General features: G+C 45.9%; 2 protein-coding genes across 7 annotated transcripts; one reads left to right on the top strand and one right to left on the bottom strand.

Annotated features, from left to right (window-relative positions):
* Positions 1-284: 284 nt before the first annotated feature.
* Positions 285-19,791, top strand: LOC308056181 (uncharacterized protein). 2 transcript variants are annotated; one of them, XM_080371171.1, is made up of 6 exons: positions 285-2,778; positions 11,026-11,493; positions 14,090-14,230; positions 14,653-14,721; positions 15,271-15,361; positions 15,681-19,791. In XM_080371171.1, the coding sequence occupies exons 1-6, from the start codon at positions 2,724-2,726 to the stop codon at positions 15,886-15,888; spliced, it is 1,032 nt and encodes a 343-aa protein (XP_080227297.1). In that variant the 5' UTR covers positions 285-2,723; the 3' UTR covers positions 15,889-19,791. The 2 variants fall into 2 exon arrangements, with proteins under 2 accessions (XP_080227297.1, XP_080227296.1); XM_080371170.1 differs by having other exon boundaries at positions 11,023-11,493.
* NUDT2 (nudix hydrolase 2) lies at positions 19,319-25,696 on the bottom strand. Of its 5 annotated transcripts, XM_080371191.1 has the most exons (4): positions 25,417-25,517; positions 24,867-24,920; positions 24,091-24,246; positions 19,319-20,237 (listed from the first exon to the last, which is right to left on the bottom strand). In XM_080371191.1, the coding sequence occupies exons 3-4, from the start codon at positions 24,221-24,223 to the stop codon at positions 19,924-19,926; spliced, it is 447 nt and encodes a 148-aa protein (XP_080227317.1). In that variant the 5' UTR covers positions 24,224-24,246; positions 24,867-24,920; positions 25,417-25,517; the 3' UTR covers positions 19,319-19,923. The 5 variants fall into 5 exon arrangements, with proteins under 5 accessions (XP_080227317.1, XP_080227318.1, XP_080227314.1 ...); XM_080371192.1 differs by lacking the exons at positions 24,867-24,920; positions 25,417-25,517 and adding an exon at positions 25,613-25,696; XM_080371188.1 differs by lacking the exon at positions 24,867-24,920 and having other exon boundaries at positions 25,417-25,606.

Raw genomic sequence — 25,696 nt, 5'->3', positions numbered from 1 at the left:
GGGCAGCAAGAAAAGCATCCAGGTTCTGTGCTGTGGTAAGCCTCATCACTCTCAACACCAGCCAGAGCTGATGGCATCAGACCCAGGGGACAACTGAGCTGAGATGCTTCAGGACATCACATTGCAGGAGGAACACCAGCACATGCCCTCTAGAAGAAAAGCTGAAGACCTTTCCTTCCTTTCCTTCCTTTCCTTCCTTTCCTTCCTTTCCTTCCTTTCCTTCCTTTCCTTCCTTTCCTTCCTTTCCTTCCTTTCCTTCCTTTCCTTCCTTTCCTTCCTTTCCTTCCTTTCCTTCCTTTCCTTCGGGCAAGGGAGTGAACATGGCTTAACAGCAGGTGGAAGAGGTTATTTAAAGCAAGAAGTTACCCTTCAAAAAGCTGGAATCACACCTTGGAAAAGAAAACACCTGGATTTCCTAAAGGCTTTGCACAGAGTTTAAAAGGCTCCAGCAGGAACAGAGGAGACTCAGAATAAGAAAGAATAGTCCAGGCAAGGTTAAATAACTGCAGAAAGAAGGAAGTGGTAGGAATGAGGACATGGACATGAGAGGGTCTTGCCCAGGGCAAAGTCTGAGCCATCCATCAGGCAGAGGCAGGAGATTTGCTAAACACACTGGCACTGGGAAATCCTGAGCTGAAAATGGCAGGAAAAGAGTAGGGGACACTCTATGTTTTTAGTTTTTCCTTGGCATCCTCTGTGGATGACTGCTGGGTTCAGATCTGAGGATAGAACTGTCGCCTGACCCTGCACAGTCCTTCCCATGCTAACACTGCAGCAAAGACCCCTGACAGCCCCCAGCCTAAGAGGAGGAGATCTTCCTGGCACATACAGGGAAAGGCTTTCTGGGTGTTAAAAAGCAACCATGATCCAGTGGATTGGGAGCTCAGAGACAGACTTGATGGCTCTGGGCAGATCACAGCCTCTATGTGCCTCAGTTTCCCCTGTGCGAAATGGACAGAAGGGCCGGGAAAAGAAACACAGGACATGTACCAGCTCCCAGGGTCAGAGCAACAGCAGGATTGATGCTAGAAGAGCACAACAACCTTTTCACCAGGATATTCACAGCAATGCTCTCCATCCAACGGGGAGACACGTCCACCCTGAGCTCTCCCCTCTTCTCCTTCTCCTGTGGGAGAGACACATGCTTGCTCAGCAAGCATGGTGGAGAGCATTTGCATTTTCAACCCCAGTCATGCGGGGAAGAGTTTAACACCTGTTAAATTTTTCATTAAAAATGCTCGGTATTTAGTGCAACTTGACACATTCCAATAGGCAAAAGGAACCAGTAATCCCAAGGAAACCCATTCTGTGGTATTTTTCTTGAGCACAGTGCTACGGCCAGACAGGAGCAACCTCACCAGGGCAAGAACTTACTCCAGCCTTCCCCTTTGTTTGGCCATAGGATATCCCCCACCATATCCGCATCCGCCTGGGAAGAAGCCAGTCTGGATTGAAGCCAGATCCACCATCAGAGACCCAGGGGTGGGGTGGGTGTGAGCTCTCATCCCAGGGCTGGGCAAAGAGGGAACTGCACCTTTGCAAGGCTCTGACCTGAGCCCATGTCCTTGAACGGATGCCAGCACTGTGCTGTTTTAATTAGACAGCATGGCCACTAAACGAAGGAGCTCCCACCTCTCCAAGCAACTCCAGGTCTCATGGGCATAGCTGGGAGTTGTGGCATTGGTGGTCATCCAGGTCTGGACCCCAAAAGTAAAAGTGAAGCCATCACTTTTTATGTTTTTATGCAACAGGGTTAATGGTATATGATATATGTATTTTGCGCGCGCACACACACACACATATATATATGTACACACACACACACATATGTAATACGTATATATATAATAGTCATGAGAATGACCCCAGAAGCGAGGCAGACAAGTGCAGAGAGGATGCGGCTGAACAGGAGCACCTCGCTAGCAAAATGATAACTCTGTCTTCCCCTGCTGCTCTTTTACCCGACAGCCTTTCCTGCTGCCCCTCGGGGAGCGATGTGTGGTCTTCCCTCCGTGCAGAGCCCAAACTACGTGTGAAAAGCCAAACTCAACCTGAGCAACCCTCAGGGCGAGCATCAGGGCAGACCTGCAGTGGGACCCTGCTCCCCAGCCAGGAGCTCAGCTCCCCCTTCCATCACCCTCTGGCTCCAGGACACCCGCATCTGGTTTGTGAGGTTTTATCTCTGCCATGACTTGTAACGGTCCTTAAACTCATCTCGGCAGTGATAATTCTCCCTAAAGAGAAAACAACGCTGTGACAGCACAGCCGACCGCAAGGTTTCAGCAGACACATCCCACGCCCCTCCTGGCACTCCTGCCAAACTTTGCCTTTTCTTGCCAGGCCAGCCCTGCATCCTCCTCCGCTCCCAGTGCTGACAAAGGCAGCCCGCCAGCCTGCTCAGCATTCGGCTCCCATTGCTGGGAGCAACCAACTAAGGAGCCCAGCTCGGCAGCTGGGAGCATCCCAGTCTAGTGTCCCCACTATCCTGGCTCGTCGTATGATTTCTCCTAAGGGATAGACACTGAGCTGGGACTGCGTCTCCAAGCTGATCCTCTGCTGATAAGCGGGCTGCCAAGTCTCCAGCGCTAAGACAAAAGAGTTTTTCTCTTCCTAGCCAGTTTTGCTGCTGTGAATGACAGAGGAAGAGGGAAAAGCAAGCTGCCTGGCACTCCTCGTGGGCGAGAGGCTACAGGGCTCCTTCCCCCTCACTGTTCTGGCAGACCATGGAGCTTTTCAGGCTGAGCCTGGGGTGTATTTGCCTCCTTCCTTGGCTTGAGGGTAAGTTTCTCCTCCTTTGGGGTAGCTGGGAAGTGGGATGTGAACTGCCTCCCAGGTTTTAACCTGCTTTCCTGCTGAAGCGTTGCTTGGGTTACAAAACTCTGAACCCACCAGCTGCAAAACAAGTGCCTACAGGCACATTTCAAGGCAGCATTTAAAATGGGATTAAACGCAGGGGTACAGGACAGTGACGGACAGGCTGGCAAGGCGCTAGGATGGCTTGGCCAGAGACACTGTGGCATCATGCTGGCTGCTTCTATAAAGCGCTTTTAAGCTGCTAAGAGTAGTGGATGAATAAACCTGCTCTGAGGGTGAGGCAGGCACTAACTGACCTCCGAAGCACTCTGCTCCCTGCCCTGGCTGCTCCTTCCCGGCAGAGGTGAGCAGGCTCAGACCATGCTGGCAGCATGAGAGAGGGTGGTGGGAAGGGTAGCAAAACCTCATCGCATTAGTCCTGCTCCTGTGGTGGTCGGCTGGGAATGGGGATGTGCTGGGGAGCTGCAGAGTCTGTGCCGCGCACCTCCGTGGAGCAGACTTGGTGGTGGCTCACATTAACATTCAGCTGCTTGTGGGGGTCGCTCAAATCCTGGCTCCTGCCCGTACACAGCAGAATTTTGAATCTGAGCAGCTTTGGTTTTGACATGCATGGGTAGAGGAGGAAAGCAGACGTTCTGCCAAGTATCGCCCTGCAGAGCTGGAGCAGTGCTACCCAGGAACAGCTACCCCAAAGCAGTGCTGCCTGTGGTCTCACCCATTCCATTGTGGGCAGCGAGCAGCATCTATATTCTCTAAAAACAGGCAAAGCTCCTGAGTTAGTAAGTAATTCCCTTTTTATTTTGCTGTTATGCCTAAGATGCCAGGTTGAAAGGCACTCACTGAAATAGATCCCTGCAGTGCTTCAAGGCTAATTCAGTCCCTGAAGCCACACAGAGGACAACTCTGCAGTTTTACAGGTTACTTGCTCAAAGCTTTTCAAGCTCCTGAGACCAGAGGACTACAGCTATTTGGGTGGCACAGCTGGGACTCTTATTCCTTAAAGACAAACCTCGGACTGGCAGCTCCAACCAGCTGCTTTCCATTCCCTGCTCCACAACCTCTAAGTGCACATTCCCTGGGTTGCTTCAAGCAGCTTGCCCTCAGCTTTCTCTCCAGCCAGATCAAGGCAGAGGTTTGTGCTCCCACAGATTTGACTTTTGCTCCATCTACTGCTGTTTTGTGTACCCCGAATCTTGCAATTACAATAAATCCAGTGAACTGAATCTCTTATTTTTTAAGCCCCCAGGCTGAGGTATGTCACTGTACTAGTGAAGGATGAGGACGTGTATTTTTTAAGTTACAGGATATCTGGTTAGGACCTGGAGGTGACATCATGGTGGGATGCCAGGAGAGCAGAGCAGCCTTCGGAGCCTTGCTCTTTCTCTCACTCTAATACAGATCTTGCATGGTGTTAGAAGAAAGTAGTTCTTTACTGCTGCTACATGACAGAAGCCCAATGGCTGTGCTTTGTTAGTAAGTTAAGGAGGATGACAGGACATTTCCTTTCCAGTGAAATTGGTTTGGTGCCATGGCATGACCAGCTGCTACCTTTCAGCCAGACCACTAATAAAACCACAATTGTTTCTCAAGAAAGGAATTTATCTTCCCAATAACTGCCAATGCCAAAAGCAAACTCAAAGAGCAGACAGCAAATTTGTTCTTGCTTGGGTCCCCTGGAGCAGCCTCTCCCCATCCCATCCTGCCTGGGGCTGCTGAGCTTTCAGGCTGTCAGCAGGAAAGAGGTGCTTGCTCTCCACACCTTAGAGGGCTTGGTTTCTTGCTGGAAAATGGAAATCCTGGAATTGCCTAAGCTGGTTCTGACAGTGGTTTCATCAGAAAATGCCTGCAAGCTGGGAAGGAGGCGACACGTTTTCTTAAGAAGTTAAGCTTAACAGTAACCCAGTGAGTTACAAAGGATGGTGGGAATTTGGGAACCAGCAGGATCTGTGCATATACAGGCAGAAAGAAAACTGCTGAAATAACACCACATTTAACACTGACTCTCGATTCTCATGCACCGAGTGTGAGGCTGGCGGTGGCTCCGTTTGGCATCCTGGCCCAGTCTCTGGGACCCTGGGGACTGCTCTCCTCACCTCTGAGCCCGCGTGCAGTGCTGGCTGCTCCCCGAGCCCTCATGCCTCCCTCTCCTAAGGCAGCCCTAAGGGTCTTGCATTGAAGAGGCAGAAAGACTGATCTCATCTGATACTTCTCTTCCCCCATATACTTTTGCAACATCCAACTATTTCCTGCTTGGGGGATTTCCTGATCCTGGTGTGTTTAACTCTTCAGTAGCTATCAGATCTCCTCCCTCAGCTTGTGCAGACTTTCCCTGGCAGCATGGATGCACAGAAGCCACCTCCTGCAGGTTGTAAGCCTTCCCTTGGCACCCCTTGGCCCACCTGGGATCAGTCCTTGACCAGTTAGCCCCTGCCCATCCTCTCCAGACCTCTCTGGATTTTATAGACTTCCATCATATTCCACCAGGGACTGGTTTTCCCCACATACTTCAGCTTCATGTTGACTTCATCAGACTCCCCCGCTTCCCATCATTTATCCATGTCTTTTTCCATGCCAAAACCTTCCTTGTTTTCCTACAGCTGCTCTGTTCCCTTGGAGGCCTTTGCTGAGATACTTGGTCAAAGGTGGACCTTGCAGTAACATGGAAAGCTATGAAGCTTTTCTTGGTTTTGGTCAACCAAAATCTCACCAACAGGGACTCACCAGGCTCTGTCTAGCATCATCCTTTCCATAGGTAGATTGGTCACATCCACTGACTTGTCATGGACATTTGAGTCTCTAAACTTTACATCCAAGTAAGCACAGTTATAGGGTAAAGGAAGACCAGGGCAAAATAAATCTAATATTGGTTCCAGTCAATAGCCTGTTTTGCAAAAAAACCCACAACCTGATCTCACCTCCTGCCATATTGGTCTTGGCTGTAAATTCAGGCAAAATATACAACAGAGTGCCAGTCTCACTGCTTCCCTGTGAATATCTAATTTCCTGCTTTTGACCAAACACATCTGGGTCACCACACCCCTCTTATGGCAGCAGGTGCCTTCCAGCTGTTTTTAAGATGACCTGGTTTTTAATGTCGTGGCTGCCACAGATGGATGCTTGCCTTCGAGGACAGGTAGAGGCAGGAAAAGGTAAATTCCTGACTATCACTCAGCAGTCATCTTCTCCCTACAGAAAACAACCGCTTGGCAAGAGAAATTGAGCTAATTAAAGGATTTTTCCAACAGTTAGGAACCCCACCAGGGAGGGCAAAAGGGGCAGAGGCCAATGCTGAGGTTCCCAGGTGACCTGGAGTGTTTTGGGAATCTGTGCTTGGTCAGTGCTGACTTGGACCCTTCGCTCCACAGACCCTTTAGAGGGAGCAACCCATCCCCAAGCAGTTTGCATATGGCTTTGATCAAGCCGTCACAGGCACTGCTTAGAAACGGCAGAAACTTTCCCAGCCAGACTGGGATTACTGGTAACCAAGGCTTTCCTGGTGGCATTACCTTAATTAGGAACGTTGCATGGTCTTCGCTCCTAATCCTATAAGGAACAGCGTGTCCCAAGGGTGGCCGTGCTGCAGAGAAGCAGAGGGCTATATTTGCTTGCTTTTCTTGCTTGTAACTAGACAGAGTGGCAGTATCTTAGGACAAATGAGCTGGCAATAACTGCCTTTGCTAGAAACTGTTTATTTTGTTCCTAAAAATATGAAGAGGCCAAAATGTTCAAGCATGAGTAGCTTAAAGCAGGCATCTACTCAGGGTCTGTGGGTAAGGCTGGCATTTTCCAGAGACGCTGAGTCCGTCCCCAGGGAGCACACTGGATGCTCTGCTCACTCCAGGTTAACATTCCTAAAATGTTAGGGCTGATGGCCTCCTTTGCAGGGCTACTGGACAATGGGACTTGGCAGTGTTGGGGAAATAAAGACATTTTTCCTCCTGAGTAAGAATTGTTGGTGTCTGATGCGTATATACTCTGATTTTATTGGTGGGTCCACCCCTTGTGACTGTGTGGGGCATGTGCAGCAATTGCTACCAGTTACCTGTATCTAATCATAAGTTGCTCTCTTAGCAATATCTCAGTGTCAGGAAAGCAATAACATACGGGTAGCAGATGGTGAACCTGTACAATGGACACAGGTTCACACCTTGGAGGGCAAGGACCAAGCAAAACACCACAAGAAAAATCCTGCTGTTGGTAGCCAGCCTTACCGAGAGCTCAGCCTCACTGCTGGTAGGGAAGACACTTGGACCACAGTTCAGAGGAGCAGGATAACGGCCCCAGCTTTGCTGCCACTCTCCTGTCTAATGCTGAACCAAGTAAACTTTAGTTAGACCTCTGTTCCCAAGCTGTAAGATGGTGGTTGGACTTTTGGACCTGAGGTATGGTGCGAAGATAAAAATCTGTGAATAACTCAGTGTCATACGCTACTGAGGAGCTATACAAATCTCAAAGGAAATCACTTCAGTTGCAGTGCTGATGTTCCTCAACTCACATGTATACCCATGTAAGATGGGCTGTCCTGGTGGACCTTCAGTGGGGTGAGTCTCTGCAAACTGAGACCTGCATAAAAACAAGAAAGCTGGTAGAAAGTGGCAGTTCAAAAGTGCAAAAGGCTGGTAGATAATATGGGGGCACACAATTCTTGCTGCTAACGTGTAGGTAACACAGCGATTCTTTAGAGAGGAACATACAGTATCAGGGACTGTATACAAAGAACAAAACACAAATCTGCTGGCAGGGTTAACAGCAGCACTCTTCAAAATGTAATGGAAAAATGAAACCTGTGAACAGACAGTCATTGGCAATAAATAACTGGCATAAGAAGGGCAGCCAAAGCAGGACAGTGTAGAAAGGCTGTATGGATTATCAGTTCCAGTGCTCACTTCAGACATGGTCAGGGATGTCCTCACATGGCATCACTCTCTGCAGTCTGAAGAGTGTTATCAACCCAAATTGTCAACAGGGTACATTTTAGGGAAAAAAAAGATAAATAATCTGTGGGGAATGACCAGCCCAGATGGTATTCACACTGAGTTACAGGAAACCAAAGGTTACATTTTTTGCATTTCTAAGGAGTATGTAAACTCTTACTTAAAGCAACCTCAGCACTAAAGGGCTGCATTATAGCAATTATGTCTCCCTTAAGAGGGATCCTTGCATAGCCTGGGGAAACACAGGTCACTAGGTTTGATTTCAGTGTCAGGCAAGTCAGTAGAAGCAGAGAACAGCATTTGCAGACAGGTAGATAAATATGAGAAAAGTCAATACAATTTTGTAGTGGAGATGTCTGATATCTGTGTTGGCATCAATGAGCACATAAATGTGATGAGCTGATCTAGACCTTGCACCTGCATTTGCAAAAGGTTTTTCATAAGATTCTTCCACTGAGGCCATGAAGAAAGGCCATTCTCATGGAGTGGGAGATAGCCACAGGCTGGAACAAAGAAGTGGAGTAAATTAACAACTTATTACTCACTTCCAAACTTACTGAATAAGTTTGGGTCTGGAGCACAAATCTTACAACGAGGGGAGTTGTTTATCCTGGAGAGGAGGAGGCTTGGGGGGGACCTTGTGGCTCCCTGCAGCTGCCTGACAGGAGGGTGTAGGCAGGGGGGTCGGTCTCTTCTCCCAGGTGACAAGTGACAGGGCAAGAGGAGATGGCCTCAAGCTGCACCAGGGGAGGTTTAGATTGGATATTGGGAAAAATTTCTTCACCAAAATGGTGGTAAAGCATTGGAACAGGCTGCCTGGGGAGGTGGTGGAATCACCATCCCTGGAGGTTCTTAAGAAACACACAGATGCGGTGCTTAGGGACATGGTTTAGTGGTGAACTCAGCAGTCCTGGGTTAACAATTGAACCTGATGATCTGAAAGGTCTTTTCCAACCTAAATGATTCTATGATTCTGTGACAATGATGACAGCAGAATGAAGGTATCAGCAGGTGCCAACACAGATAAAAAAGGGTGAACAATGAAATTATTAATTTTGCTGATGAGCAAAATTATTAAGAATAATCAAAACTGAAGCTGACTGTGTGGAGCTGCAGAAGGAGCTCATGATACTGATTGAGCAACAAAATGGTCTTTGAATTTCAGAGTTGAAAAGTACAAGGTAGTGTACATGGGCAAAATCATTTTAACCATAAATACCCAGCACTGCTCCTTTAACTAGTCCATAAATTCTAGGAAGGAGGCACTGGCATCTTTGCTACCTTGAGTGAGCACTTTGCTTGTCTGATTCTTACCCTTTTCCCCTATTAGCAAATGGTGATGCCCAGTGCTGGAGACAGGATACTGGGCTCAGCACATATTTTATCTGACCCAGCACAATTCTTATGTTCTCCTGTTACTTTTTTATGCAGCTGTAACATCATCATCACTTTGAAAATGGGTTATTCCTCGTTAAGGTGAAACAAAGAGATGAGAGTCCTGAATTCCAGGTGCTAGAAAAAAACATGGTGGTGGGATTGTATTCATCCCTTTGTATTTTCTAAAGATTATGGGAGGTTATATTTGAGACATATCTCCTGCCTTTAGAAGCTGGCAGAAACTCGAGGCCAAGGTGCATTAAACATCTTTTCTCCATCCAGCCCTCGATAGGGGGTAAAGGGGATGGGACTCGCAAGCATCCTCAGATCCCACAGAAATTTAATTTCCACTTAGGCACATGGGCTTGGAAGGAATTGCCTTGACTGGGGGCTGTCACAGGTCCATGAATGTCAATATCCCAGTGTGGACACATCTGTGCTGAACTCGGAGCCAGTGCAGGAGCTCTACCACAGCTTCTGGCTGCCTCTCTCCACACATTCAGGCTGACCAGAAAGCCCTGAGCTGTTTCTGATTTAACAACGCCCAGTCACTATTAATCTAGCAGACCCCTAGAATTTCCTGAGAGAAAATGTAAGAGCTCTGTTAAGCTATTGTTCATACCCTTGATATTGTGTACCGGCTTCTGTTTACGCAGTCAGTTTTTTCAGGTACCGAGCCAAATACTTGCTGCCAGGGAAAAGTATTGTTCTTTGCTTTGTGGGGGGAAGCTCTGCAGAAACAGTTGTTTAGATAAACATCACGTTTTCAGTCTCCTCTTAATCTTCGTGCTCAATACTGTATGTTGACGGGGCTTTCATAACTCTGACTCCTGAGGGAAAAAAAGTCACCAGAAAAGCTGGAAGTTACCATGTGGTAACTGTAATTAAAATGAAAAGATTTCTCATAATGTCTAGAAACTTGTAAGTTTTATTTCTGTTCCTCTGTTTTAGGCACAAAACACACAGCAGAAGGTACTCCTGCATCAGTGACAGATGGTTTAGTATTTAACATTTTTCTCAGGATGTTCACAGGCCACATCTAATGATTCTGTACTGAAAATGGGGGCTATTGTCCAGCTAACAGGATGATATCCATCTTAAGTCATCAGAGATGTTGGGACCCCTTGCTATTAAAAGAAACAAGTCATTACAGAAATCACTTCAAATTGTAGTTCTGTTGTGAGGCAGCTGTAACAATACTCTTGTATAAAGGGATCCTTAAAAATGGTGCCTTCATGCCTGGGGAGCACAAATGTATGTCAAGTGTGCTAATTCCAAGTTTACACCAATATGTAAATAAGCTGTGTCAGTCAAGTACTTGCAGATTTCTGATGGGGTATGGTTTTATCTCAGCATTGCTGTAATGTCACCAGAAGCCACTTAATGGAAACAGTAGCCCAAAGTGGCCTAATTGGCCCCAGGTGAAAAGCACCTGAGGAATTCAGGGGTTTAAATTGCTTTTTTATAAGAAAGATTTGATCTAGATAGGGGCAAAAAAACCCCACACCCAACCATCCAATTATTTTGGAGGGAGGAAACGATGGGTACCTATTTAAAGGAATTGAAATACTGGATTAAATATATATAGGCAGATATTACATAATAGTTCAACTTTTCAAGTGTGGTGGATTTTCACCCATTAGGTACAAGGGTTACTGACGTTGTTATTAGTTTTCTCTAGTACCGCTCCTGGCTGTTTGCATACACTGTATTTTAATGAAATATCATTCTGGGGAATTAGGAAGCTGGGGGAACTGTTAATCTAGCCATGCCTACCCATGGAAGGACGGGTGGGTTACGTCTCCCCTCTCCCAGGGCATTTGCAATGTCTGGTGCTCAGAAGGCTTGTTTGCCTTGGACATGCACAATACTAAACCATGCTCTGATTGTACCACAGTAGCAGAGGGACAAGGCTTCCTCATAAGGAACACCCGGATGGAAAAGTGCATTCGTGTCTCCCACCACGAGACCAACAGCATCAGCCTGACCGACTGCAAGGTGCACTCTCAGCAGCAGCAGTGGAGCTGGGACCCTGCCACCAGGACCATCGTCAGCCTTCACACAAAGCAGTGCTTGTCGGCCCACAAGATGCAGGAGTATGCTCTGGTCAAGATGGAGCCTTGCGGGGACTGGGAACGCCAAGTGTGGTCCTGCAGCAAGAAGGGACACCTGACTCTGCAGAGCTTGGGCTTCCACCTCAGTACCAAGAAAGGAGGCCATAAGGTCTTTGTCTCAAGGGAGAAGGACAAATTCAGCAGGTGGAAGACTTTAGCAGATGGAACCATCTGTGCTGCTGCCTGGACAGCAGCTCCAAGGCCCAACAAACCAACGCAACCAGCTGTAGGCACACATGTGTGGATCTATGAAAGTAAGATGAGGTCGATTTAGTATCAGGTAACATCTAACCTTACATGTCATTCAAGCCACCTAACTCCAGGCTTGCATCCATCATTCTAACTCATGTTCACTTTGGCCCCATCTAGAGAGACACCAAATGGCTCCAAGTTAGCCCAGCTACTTGGTACCACCAGTTCCCTGTAGTTGCTGCTGAGTGTTTTCCAGAAAGCACGCAACACCTTACAGGATCAGGACTCTAAACATAAGCTGCATTTCATGACAGGCAGAAGTCAAGTATTTTGGAAAGTTCATGTGAATCGGTGCCCAAAGCTAAGAATAGTTGCAATTGCTTAGGCCTCCTGAGTCCAAAATAACCAAGGAAGTCCCACAGAGTCAGGCGCTTCACATTTTGAAAGGGCTTTTGGTACTTATTACTTTGGGATGTCATTTTCAGTAACAAGAAAACTGGGGGCAGCTGAAAACCTCTTTAAAACTTGTATGAACTACTGGAAGCAGCTATATTTGAAATGAGAAATTGTTGCTTCTGTTTCTAAGCAACAGGTTACAGTTATCTCCTGCCAGACCCCAACAGTGCACCCATCACAAGTGAAGCCATGGTTCTAGCCTTCATCCCATGCTCTTACGATCCTCAGAAGTGAACCTCGCTCCTGGTGCCTGATATAACCATAAAGAGAATAGTGAACACAGCAGGTAGCAGGAGCTAATTAAAGTGCTGCCATCCCTTTGCATTAGGAAAACCTAGAACATGACATCAAAGTTATAAAAAATCTGGTTTGTGTTACCAGTTTCATGACCTTGGCCTCTGTTAAAAAGATAATCTCTACCTTCATAAGCGTTCGCTATCCCCTGCTTAGACTGTACACAAAAAGGGCAGAAATCCTGGTCTTGTCATAGTTTTAAGTGTTGGACACCAGGCTAAAAGACATCAAGCATGGTCATTGCACCAGGATGTGACTGTCATAATTTGTCAGATGGCGAGTGAAACCCATTGCTAACCACTGATAATTCATGGTCCAGTCTGTTTCCCTCTTTCATTTAGCCTCTTAGGCAAAGGAAGGTGGTTTCAAGACTTCTCTTGTGAAGTTGTGTGCAGATCTGAGACCTGAAAATCACACTCAGTTCCTCCCCTCATCCTCTCCTCCTCTCCCTTCTTCCATTCCACAGACAAAAAGAGCTGGTGTTTGTAATGACTTTTCTGTGTTTGCCCACTCTGTAGATGATGAGGTTCCCAGTCTGCCTCAGGAGAAATTTCCCTTGCATAAGGCTATTCCTTACCTTAAGGCCTGATGGCCCCAATGAGATTTTCAGCTTTGCAGAAATGAGTAAAGAGAAAATCTGATCGATCTGGGTGGCATAAGCAAATGGATTATGAGTGCAACCCCTCGACACAAAGAGGCTATGTCCAATTCAAAATAAAAAAAGAGATAACACTAGCTTTTTTGGCTGTCATGTGCAGCTAAGATAGCCTTTTACCTGAGGTTTTTAATTAGCCAACTAGAAGGTTAACATGCAATTACGACAGTAGTCACAAGTGTTAGTGTTTGTTTAACATGCAGGTAAATACAGCCAACACAAATTACATACCATAACAAATCAGTTAAATATAGGCTAGGAAATGCGTGGAACATTTAAGATATGGGAAAAGGCATGTGAAAAGGGCATTTGCATTCCCCAAGGCAATGTTCCTGGCAGCCCAGGGCTGCCTCTGAGCCAGCCTCCCCAAACAAGGCTGCAAGGGTAAACACAGAGCAGGCTTTGAATCAGGTTGTGCCAGTTAGTGTGTCTTGTGCAAACTGGTAATTTTCCTATCAACCCCACGGTTCAGAGTCTACTGGAGGGAACCTCTGACTACTCAGTAACAACATCAAAGTCCTATGTGTTTGTTCAGGCTGTTCTTATCCAAGTTTCAGTTGATCATCAGCAGGAAGCTTTCATTATGGTGGGTTATTTGCTCGACAAGTTCCACCCGTGTACCCATGGATGCTCATGCCACAGGAAGGGATGGGGTTGGGATAAACAGTGGGGAGCCCTGAATATATGGGTTTCTTGGTCTTGCCACATGCATCAGTGAAGGAAAGGGATGACTACTGCTGCCACAAGATTTCCCACAACCTTCCCTCTAGCAGTAGTTGATACCCCACATACCCTACCTCTGGAGTAAGACTGGCAACACAAAGGATGCCATTGAGCCTTGCAAGAGGTATGGACTATTTACAACCCTTTCAATCCCATTTCATCATCTGCTCTGTTGGTAATACTTGTGATGCTTCTACTTGCCTCTTCCTCACACTTCATCCTTTAACAGCTGGTGTTTTGCACTCCATCTTTTTAGACCAATTACCTTATTTACACCAGAAAACAAGCTCTGCTTTGGCTATGCGTTCTGTCTTGAAAGGTTCATTTCAGCTTTGAAATCTGTGAGAACTGAAGGCCCCTGCTTCACAGAAGGTCATCACTATTGCACCACGTCCTGTTTGCCATGCAGGCTAGAGGACTAATACGGCAAGGGCTGGGTTCCCTTCCCTTCCCAGGCACCAAGCATATCCAGGTTTCTGTACAAAAAATAAATGATAATCACATACATCTTCACTTTATTTCCTTCCAAGCTAAAACCATCGACTCATCAAAGATCAATGCCATGGACAGAGGATCTTCTGTGAGCTTGACTGACCCACCTCTGGCTAACAAATTTAACAGCACAGTGTCTCCAGCGAAGACCAAGCAGGCATACTTCCCAGCAAATGAAGGTGAGCACTTTTCTTTTCTGAAGGCATATGTAAGAACCGCAGGAAGAGAAGCGTGGGTGGCATCTAGAGATTACTCAAGTATTTTCAGTGGTGTAAGTACCTGAGTACTTCTGAAGAACTTCCACGTATACCACTGAGTGGTTCAAGGCTTTGGTTTCACACAACATGTTGAGATGTTTGCCTTGGCAAGCAGTTCTGTGATAACAGCCATAATCTTAACCTGAAGGCACAGACATCAGATGTTCTAGGAACAAAAAATAGCAGTAGCTGGGGAATACCGAGGAACAAGAAAGTCTCCTTTTTCATTTGAGCTCCTTACAAAGGGAATTTGTGGTTACAGTGGAATCCCAGGAGGAAGCTGGAGCTTTCTCCAGTCCAACAGTGGAAGCTGCTAATCTGAGCCTCTCTGTTTCTTCCCATAGATGTATCCCACAATCACTCTAAAAAGCACCATGGAAATCGAGGGAAAAATGCTGGAGCCAGGCTTGCAGGTAGGTCCAGGGATCAGCCAGAGGAGGAGAAGACCAGATGGATGAAGGTTCATCGGTGCCTCTGACCTTCCCATCAATACAGTTACATTCCCCTGGGTCCTGCTGAGGATGCTTGGTAGGGAATGAGGGCACCAAACTACCTGTCAGAAAAACTCCTTTTAAAGATTAAACATATCTCCCCAGGCCTGGAGTAAAAAAGTTAGTAAAAACATAAAAATGTTTTGTCCTAGCTCATGAAGGCAAATAGGTACCCACTAACACTGGTGCCTTCCCCAGTCCTTCTCTTTTTGTATCAGAGAGCTGCAGAGCTGAGAAGCATGGATAGTTGCTGTCTTCCTAGGAAGAAAGAAAACCTTTTTGTTGCTATTTGCAATAGAATGATGCTGTGCAGCATGAAGAAGCTGTAAGATGTTGATCTTATGGACAAAGCACTTTTCCTGTTACCTGCTAGTCTTCAGGGACATTACAGGTGGTTTTTGTGGGGATCATGGCTATTGCATAAGAATGGGGATAGGTACAGCAAATGAATATTATCTGATATCCTTTCAGGCACCAACTGGAAGACAGCCATGCTGGTCCTCAGCCCCTTGGCATTCATACTGGGGTTAATAATACTGACACTCAACGTTCATTACAACAAGTAAGTGAGATTCAGGCTCATCTGGTTTACCACTTCCCTGTCCAGCATCCCACACCTGAAGTGTCTGGCTCTAAGCAGATGGTCCTGCTCACCCATAATGTCACCCTTCATGATTTCTCCTCTCCACCACTCTGTTTCTCCCTCCCACCCACTATTCCATCCAAATACAGCCATTAATGTTGGCTCCTCCTCTTCTACTCACCTTGCACCATCCCTTGAAGGTTTAGGGGACATAGGCACTACAATTGCTGAACCAGTTGACACAGAGAAGCTACCAAGTGACAGAGGCAGTTATGTACCCTCTTCTCTCTTCTCCTAGGAAGAAGAAAATCCTCTCTGCTCTGAAGAGCTCCCCAGCCAACAGCAGCAGAGCTGACTTGCGGGAGCAGTCTCCCTTACGAAGAGGTCCCCAGCCATACCTTCCACCATCACGCTCCCCTTCCTTGAGGCGTGGAGAGATCCTCATTGAGTGGAAAGATGGGACTGTCACTCCTCTTTTTGATAATGCAAATTATCAAACAGACTAGCTCCATTATAATGGAGCTGTTGTTCCATCCTGTGTCACTTTTCCAACCAGGCAGAGTGGCACCATAGCCAATCGCCTCCCTGGTCTTGCTGTTTTGACAGGGAGTTGTAAGCGCTGTTTGGATTTTTTTTAACACTTGAAAACAATCTCCTTGCACAGCACGAGGTTGAAGCAAGCAGAGCAGATTGTTTGGTTCGTATAGGCACACGCTGCTTAGCTCTTCCAGAGCTGGTTTAACCCGTAACAAAACCCAGACTGAGCTAAATCAAGCTGAGACGCTCACCAGCTGCAACTGTCCATTGCCCTGAAATTCTAGAGTTACTGAGCATATAAGCCTTGGAGGCAAGGTGTAAGGTGAAAAACAGAAATCCTGATGATCCTTAAATCCTTTTTAAGATAAAACTAGCTGCCAACAGACAGAAGGTTGTCAAGTTACTTTGTCAATGTGGGAACATAACTAATAAGCGCTGCATTCGGGACTCAAAAAGATTAAAGTCTCCTCCAGATACCTGCCAAAATACTCCCCCCACTAAGTTATCCATTAAGTAACAGCAAGTCATTTTTCTAACTTAAAAGGTAGACTCCATTGTCCTCTCTGCATCACCGTAAGAGTCCAGCTGACAGAATAGGTCTCTCTCAAAATACTTCCATATTTAGGACATATTAGACCTTACACACTCTTTCTTTACATAGAATGACAAGTAACATCAGTGATACTTGTCAGGGATATTACATTATCCAGCCCTTTTTACACCAGCCTCTGATTTCCTAGCCATATGGAGCAGTCAGTGAACAGATATAATGCTCCCACCTAGAGCAGGAATACAGTTCTTTTCTAGAAAGGAATAAGGCACTGTTTTCAGCCTTCACACTTGTTGTTTTGAGTATAATTACCTGTGACCACCACGCTCAATTCTGATTTTTTCTCAGTGAAACTAGCAATGTCTTAGTGCTTTCCTAATATTAATGGATTTATGCTTTCCTTCTCTCTGATCTTGTGATGATGTAAACTGTAATCATGGCTATAACTCAGGATTTATTTGAAGAAAGAAATACTAACACCAGGAAATTACACGTATGAGCTGCATCAGTATATTTGTTCACTAGAGCAAGGGAAACCATATCCTAACCTCTGATTACTCAAGACTTAAACAACGCTTTTCAATTTACCCAAATTAAGTTGTGCTATTTCAGTGGAGCTTGAACTTCTCTAGAGGTTGATTTTATTTAACCTAAGCCAGAAATGGGGTCTCCAGGGAATTTAAAGTCTCTGATTATTTTTTTTTTAAACATATATCCACAGCCTGGTAAAATGGCTAATTGCCATGTGATAATATTATGACCAAAACCTTAATTGGTCTCAAGAAAGAAAATAGAAACCTTATTGGTTCAGGGGATAAAAATCATAGAGGTTAGAAATAAATGTCTTCCCCAGGCAGATTATTCCACTGGAAGGCTTCCCACATGCTCCTTGGGAAAATATTTTACTACTAGACATGGGCAGAGGAAGAACTCTTTCTCCACCAGTGAGCAGTGAACACAAACAAGAGTCAGAATTAAATTCTGAGCTTCCAATTGTTCTACTTTAGAACAAATCCAGAGATTTTTAGGACAAATTTCCAAATGTGTAAGCATCATTTTACACACAAAATTTGTGGGAATACATTCTGTACTTTCTCTCAAATGTACAGCTCTCTCAAAATGCAGTGCCTCACCAGTTAGCACAGTTACGTCCCTTGCACCTTTTTCTACAACAGTTAAGATGCCCACGTTTGAAATTCTGACCAAGGAGCACATCACCTTACAATGCACTTACTACCCTCCAAAACCTTGACACACTTTGGAAACACTGTGTATACAGTGCCATTAAAATGGAAATACTCGGAGTTCAGCTACTGTTGTGCTTTCCAAAGCAGCAAGTGCTTATGTTCATTACTGCTGAATGGGCAGAACAGATGACTTGCTAATGACTCTCTATAATTCATACTTAATATGCCAATCTTGCTTATAAACATGAAGGCAGTAACACCATTGTTTACATAGCACTGATTAAATGCTAGATTAAACAATAATGAAAAAAGTGAACCAACACAGGCTTTTATCTATTTTCTCCCCCTCTCTTTTACTGGTTGCTATCTTTTATTTACTGCTCACTGGTTTACCTACATTAAAGGCTATAAACCAAATTTTCCAAGGTAAGGACAGAGGAGCTGAAGGTATGAGTGGCACAGTAGCCAAACATCCATCAGGAAAGACTCCAAAACAGCTGACTCTGCCTTGGGGCTGGAGCTGGTGACAGTGGGAGACACCTTCCATCCTCTGCTTCTAAAATAGGTGAGAAACAGAGCAATCGCACAGCCTATGTGCCGTTCACTCTGCCATCACCTGAATGCAATGCTTTTGAACAATGCTCATAATCAAAATAAAACTTGACTGTAAAGTGAAGGAGCACTGGAATTGTTTGTGTGTATATATATAGAAAGCCCCCTTGTAGTCCATCCTTCTTTTGTGTGTGTATATATGTGCATATATATATATACAGACAAAAAACGATGCACTCTAAGGAGGCTTTTATAAATCACTCTACAGGAAGGTAACAGTGATGAACAACACACCACTGTCACAGCGTTACTAACATTATTAATGTGCTGCACCGAAGGATGAATGCTAACTGGAGAGTAACATGATACTGAACTGCCTGCCGCCTGTATTTCTCAGCCTGGTTATGCTGCATCTTGCATATCGCAGGTCTTCTTCAGGGCTGACGTGATGCTGATGACCCTCGTTCCACTCCTGCAGCTAGGAGGAAGACAAAGTGGAAGCAGAACCCACTTTCTCATACGCTTACTTGCTTTGCAAAGTTCAAGTGCCTAAGCAGCAAAGGCTAGAGGAGACGCAGGGAAAAAGGGATACTTGTTCTCCCACAAAGTTCCCTGGGATTCAGAAAACTTCATTCCTCCCCTAAAAATTTTAATAATGCCATCACTATTTTTTTTTGTTTTATGTACCAAAACATCTGAAAGGTTATGAACCATTATTATGAAAACATGCCTAATCGTACCTCAGCTCCCACTAAGTGCCATCGACTAATGTCCATCACAAGAGGTCTCCACAAGAAAGCTGATGCAGGTGGAGCTCACTGGTACCACTGCAGGCTTCTGCAATCCTACAGCGTATCTACAGCACAGCACTGGCAGTACACATGGCCCTGCTGCCTGCACATGGGTGTGGGCTGAAGCCGCAGAAACAGATGTTATCCAATAGATGCAAGATTGCACATCAGCTTAAGATATTCTGTGCGGAAAATGCTGTATTAGTCAGATAGATTTCCCTTTCCCACCCCCCTGAACAAATGTATAGCTAAGGTGTCTGTTAAAGAGCTAAAAAGAAAATAAACAAGCAAAAAAAGAGCTTCAAGTTTACCATTTAAATACTATATGGCAACTGTTTACTAAGACTCTTTGGATGGAAAATGTTTTCATAACAGTATATTAGTGATGTACATAAATCCATGATACAAACAAACAAGACCTGAAATGATCTAACAAGTAATCACAGTGTTATCAGTGGAAGAGCTGGGAACAGAACTACAGCTTCCCCATTTGAAATGCAAGGTGCAACTTCTGTAATAAATACTTTGTTATTTAAAATCCCCATATGCTCATTTTCTCAATTCTGTAGCTCTACATCAGCAAATCCAGAAATGTCAAGTGTTTGATTTTTCAAAAAGGTGCGTAGTTGTTCAGCACTTCAAGGAAAAAAAATAAAAAGGAAAAAGAAAAGGAGACAGGGACAGAGGAAGTCTTCGTTAGCTATGAGTTTCAATTCAGACATCTCTGGCTCACAGTTCAATCAAACCATGTTTTTTTGCATTAGCTAGGGGAGACAAAAGCACAAGCACCTTCACTGATTTTGTATGGATTTAAAAAAGAAAAGTGTATTTTTGCAGGCATGTAGTTCGTCCCTTGGCTAAAAAAAATAATAATAAAAGCAGGCCATGTTCTTCAGAAGTTCCCCTTTTCCTTCACAAAAGCATTTACTCTTTGGAACAGAGAAACTGATGCACTTCTTTCAGCATTGCTTGCATGTCCTCATATTCTGCAAATCTGCAGGCATCCTCTAGCCTCAGCCACTGGAAAGCCTGGTGCTCCTCTGAGAGCTTGATTTCTGTGTTACAGTCCTTCATTTCCGCCAGCCAGTAAGTGACAGTCTTCGGTTTGCCACGGACAGGATAGTGCAGTTCTTTCTTGTACCCTTCTATGAGGGTGAGCTGACTGGCCTGAAGACCAGCCTCTTCCTGCGTCTCCCGGAAGGCTGTCTGCAGGTCATCCTCTCCTGGGTCCACATGGCCTGTCAAGAAGGTGAAAAAGTAAGTCTCTAGGAAGGAGACTCAAATTTTGTTTATTCAGTTGAGAACTGGGAAACATTGGGAGACAGAGATGAGAGTACACTGTAGCTCATACAGAAGCAAACTGAAATTGGAGACCAGAGATTGCTTTTCCAACTTTCAAGTCTTAATTTATCTTTCTCTTGTGGCTTTTAGGATCGCTGTTTACCCCACATCTTCTGAAACTCCCAGTGGCCTGTCAGCACCAGGCATCTTTTCTTCCTCCTCTCCTCTTCTGGAACACTCTGCACCCATAATCACAGAATGGCTTGCGTTGCAAGGGACCTTAAGGACCATCTAGTTCCTCTAGATGTAATGTTACACCTTAGATCATACTGAGGACTGAGTGACTCATCAGTGTTTTTCCTTTATCTAGTTAGGGAGGACACTACTCATCTGCAAGAGTGTTAGTTCTTCCTCAGCCCTTTCCCCCAACAGGAGCTTAAGGCTCAACTCCACAAAACAGCTCAGAAGCAATGGGACCAGGAACCAATAAATGCTATTTAAAAGGTGGGTTTTCAGTTAGGCAGTTAGGGGTATTTTTATTTCTCTCCTATATTCCCCTCTGAAATGCAGCAAGCCTAAAAGCCACTCCTTTCACCAGATGCGTAGTTCTTCTAGGACACATTATTTATTTTACATTGCCATTACAAACAACAGATAAATATAACACATCCACAGCTGTTTGTACTTTTGTTGAGAAATGTCAGATTTGGTTTTCTCATGAAAGCTGCAGACAAGAATATAAATAGAACAAGCCAAGCAAGATCTCAAAAAAGCAACATAGCAGGAGTTGGGAGTCTTCAAGAGGAAAAAAAAAGTTAGCTTTATTTTGCCCCTGATGTCACTTTATTTTCTATGTAGCTGGTTGCAAATAGCCATAATTTCATCCGAGATCAGTCTTTCCTCAGGGCTTGGTACACAAAGCCACCCTTTAGTACTAGAACTGGGGTATATGGGAAGCTCATTTTGCTTTCCCAACAGGCTTCACTCACTTCTTTGCATATCAGAAGCTTAAACACCTCTTACAATGTGACATCATCTCAAATGGAATATACAGTTCCATTTCAAGCGGCAACTGCACAGAAAACAGCACTTGATGTTGCACTTGACACCTTGGATATTTGAGATCAAACAGACTGAGGCTTTAAGTAAAAATACTTTCTCCCTGAATCTCAGCAGTGCAAGTCAAGCTGTCTCCTTTTTGACAAAGTATGTATTTCCATAGCTGGGACTAACAGTTGGAAAACTTAATCCCCTTGGCCTTGCACAGCTGGCTTACTTTTACGGTACCCACAGCAAATGTCCACAGAACATCCATGAACAGTAAGTAACCACTATTTTTTTATGACAGTCATGATCCATTGTCACCAAATGTGCAATGAGTTGAAGTAGCAACAAAGCTGGAGGGCTGAGGTTCAATTTCAGCTCAAAGGACACCAGTGCATTCTCCTGCTCTCCAGCAAAGTGAAAGGCAATCACCTCACCTTGCTGTTGATAAGCGCAAGTATAAGCTCAGTAAGTTTCCAGCTTTGTGCAGTATAGTGTACCTACTTGGTAGAAAAAGGACTGCCACAGCTTCCAGACCCTACCAGCTGTTTGCACTAATGCAGTTCCAATACGAGGAAGAAAACGAAACCTGCATGCCCTCCCCAACAGCCCCAGCTAGTGCAAAGTCACAGTTCTAGGAGCAGAAGTGAGCCTGATGAAGCTCACGTAGGGGGATACAAACAAATCCAGTTTAATCCCATAAGGGTTGCAGCTGCTTGGGCAAATTCTAAAATACCAATGTACAGCTATAGTAGTAAATTGTTTTTTGTGTGGTCTTGGAGAGAAATTACAACTTCTCATTTTGGCTTCTTGCCACATTAAATCTATGTGTGCATCATATACAAGTTATGTTATTGCACGACACAACCTGAGACTTCCTTTGAAGATGACTCATATTGCAGAGAATATATAATGTTATAGCTCCCCTTCATTCATTGTCCCCAAATCTGTACTGAGCTATAAAAAGCTGCCATCAGATTATGGCTTTGATATGTAGCTTTTGATCTATTAAACCTTAAAAAAATATGTTGAGGGAGGTGATTCTGCCCCTCTACTCTGCTCCAGCGAGACCCCACCTGGAGGACTGCATCCAGCTCTGGAGTCCTTAGCACAGAAAAGACACAACTGTTGGGAGTCCAGAGGAGGGTCACAAACATGATGATAAGGATTAACACACCTCCTCCAAGGAACAGCTTAGTCTGCTGGGAGACACCTGGAGAAGGCTCCACAGAGACCTTGCTGTGGCTTTTCAGCACTTCCAGGGGGCTCACCAGAACAATGGCCACCGACTTGGTCAAAGGGCCTGCAGCCACACCACAGCGGGGACCGGCTTCACACCAAACGAGGGGTGGCTCACGCTCCGTACGAGGAAGGCAGCGCGCTGCAACCAGCAGGGAGGCAAAACGCTGCAACACGTTGCCCACAGAGGTGGGACGCGCCCCGTCCCTGGAAACCTCCCAGGTCAGCCTGGACGGGGCTCTCAGAACCTCCTCGACTTGAGACGGCCCTGCCCCTTGCTGGCGGGTTGGGCCCGGCGACCTCCGAGGGTCCCTCCCAGCCCAACCCGACCCATTTGATAATTCTATGATTCTGAGTGCATAAATGTATGCCTACAAGTTATTTCACTCCCTACTGCAATGCTTACAAGTCATTTCAATCACTTGTCCAGAACTACTGTATTCCAGTGAATCTTTTCATATGGGTCTCTCCTCTTAAAACAACCAATCATGTCCCAGCATGTGTTTTTTAGATTTGCAGTAGGCTGCAAACTCTACTCCCTTAGGCTTTTGGTCAAGTGGACAAAGGGGGATGTTTGGAAAGTTTTGTTCTTTCCCTTAACAGGGGAGCATAGTTGATACCGTTACAAGTTGGTTTTTTTCCCAATCTGCAAATTCCTGTTTACAAACCGCCCCTGCACTATGCTTTAAGAGCACTGCCATTTTGTGAAACAAGAAGTAAAAACTAGCAGGAAGAAATCTCAGCAGGTAAAAAGAGGGTGTAAGAAGACCCACAAGGAACCTGAAGTATTTCTGTGCTGCACTTTTCCTGGTACCAGGACTGCAACTGTGTACTACCAAACACTGGCTCTGCCATGTGTCCTTACAGATAAGGTGTTGCTGTATGTCTGGGGGCACTGGGCTTATTGTCTTTGGAGCCTCATTGATGAGCAAGGATGGCTTAGGTGAACATAGCTGATGAGGTTACTTCTCCTAGCTGTCCTTCTCACCTCTGCTGCATTAGGTACACACTCTTCATCAATGGACTCCTGAACTTAAAGAAACTCCTGCATCTTCTAAGAAAGGTGTTTTGAAGCAAATCAGCACAGATTTCAGTTTGCTTTCTAATGTTGCACTGCAAACTGATTCCTCTCTGATTATATGAAGGTCAAACAACCATGCATTGGCAACAGCAGTATCTGGTGGAGGGTCAGGCCTGAGTGAGAAGGTAAAAATTTCTCTAGCTACCTAATTTCAGTTGTCTTCTCAGTGCCTGCCAGAAACATCAGATACCTGTGGAGCACAATTTGGTGACCACCCCCCAACCCCAATCAGTTATGTCCAATAGTTTATACAATCACAACTTGCAAATAATTTTGGCCACAAAACAACCCACTCAGCTGCACAAACAGCATAATCAGTGGCCACTGTCAACTGATTAACTGCCCCTCTAAGCTGACCTTAGCAGCATTCAGCCAAAGTTCAGTCTGTAATCTCACCCACTCCCAACACAAACAACCCTAAAGTGTGTTATTAGAACAAATATCACCTTTGGGTGGGGTCCAGTGGTGGGTCCCATAGGATGTCTGAAGGAGGAGGTATTCAATACCATCAGTGACCTTAGAAGATGGTCCTGACTGCAGCCTCCTGTAGATGATCAAGCCACAAGCTCTCACTGCCATGCCCCTCTTAACTGCACAAAGAGCTGTGGAAAAGCACAAAAGATCAAGCAGGAACAACATACAACATGGAGCTGAAACAGACTAGTTGTATTTAGCCAGCAAATGTATCTCAGCACATACTAAGAGCTGTCCATCCCTTTGCAGCTAATACATAATTAAATTGCATCTTATTAACAATCTTTTAATTGCAAAAAATGGAGTCCTTTCCTTTTAAAACAAGGAAATCACAACCTATATCAAAACTTTAAAAAAAACTTATCAAGAAGCATGAAATGTAACCTGCCCGACATTGCTCTGTTCCTGATATACTACAAACCACACCATAGGGAGGAAAAAGTTAAATAAAATAAAGGAAACCCACCAACTAACACTCTGGAGCTTTACACTTCAAATATTGAAAGGCCCTGCACAAAGATACTATCCCAGCATTACTGGAAGCAGCATACAGAAATAATTGCCCAAGACAGATCCCCTGCAGCACAGAACTCCTCAAGATGCCAGCTGCCGAGCTGAGAAAATGAATGACAAAGGACAGGCTCTCGGCTGTCTGGACCAGGAATGAGCAGAACTAAAAAACATGGCAGAACTAAAAGCTTCTTGGCACACGTGTTCAGTGTTTAAATTTCACTAGAAAGGCACACACCTCTTAAGTGACAAATATTGTAATCAATAAGCTACACAGCCAGGACAATGGGTCCTACACGGGAAAAGAGAGAAAGCGATGAAGATGAGAAATACATGTTAAAGAATGCAGCAATTCCCGGTTCCAGGCAACGCCTGGCATTTTGACAGAGCCATGCATCTCAGTAATAAATTTACACAACACCGTTTTTCCCTGGGATGTCCAGTGAGGTACTGGGACATCTCCAGCTGCCAGCCTGGGAAATGACAGCACAGGGTGCTTCACCACCAACCGAGCGCCAGCCCGGCGTTCAGCTCTCACGGTTCACCGCTCTTTAACCGCCACCAACTACTAAGAAAGATAACCCCACCGCCCGCCACCCCCCGCCCCGAGCAGAGCCGAGCCCGCCCGAGGCGGGAGACCAGCACCACCTCCCGGGAGCCCCGGGGAGCGCCGCGCTCGGCGCCCAGCGCCGGGAAGGATAAACTCCTCCGGGGTTGGCCCCCGCCGCCGCCAGGCAGGCCGCGGCCCCGCTCCCCTCCCTCCCGCCCGCCCGCAGAGCGCGGCCCACCGTGTCCCCGGGGGCTGCCAGGCCGCTCGGAGCGGGCAGGGCCCCGCCGGGGCGGGCACCGGGGCGCCAGGCCCGGGGTGGGGGGTGGGGGCAGAGCCCCTCCGGCCGTTGCCATAGCAGCGGGACAGCCGCGGCGCGCACCGGGACACGACAGGAGCCGGGCGCGGAGCCGGGCCCGGGTCACCCTCACCCTCACCTTCGCTTCCGGTCCGAGGAGTAGGCGGAGCGCCGCCCGACCGCAGGCAGCCTCAACCAATCGCAGAGGCGCAGGCGCGGGCCG

The sequence above is a fragment of the Falco punctatus genome (genome assembly GCF_963210335.1).
Source record: "Falco punctatus genome assembly, chromosome: Z".
NCBI classification, from domain to species: Eukaryota; Metazoa; Chordata; class Aves; order Falconiformes; family Falconidae; genus Falco; species Falco punctatus.
Note: the sequence above shows the minus strand (reverse complement) of the source record. Positions and strands in the feature narration are given on the sequence as shown.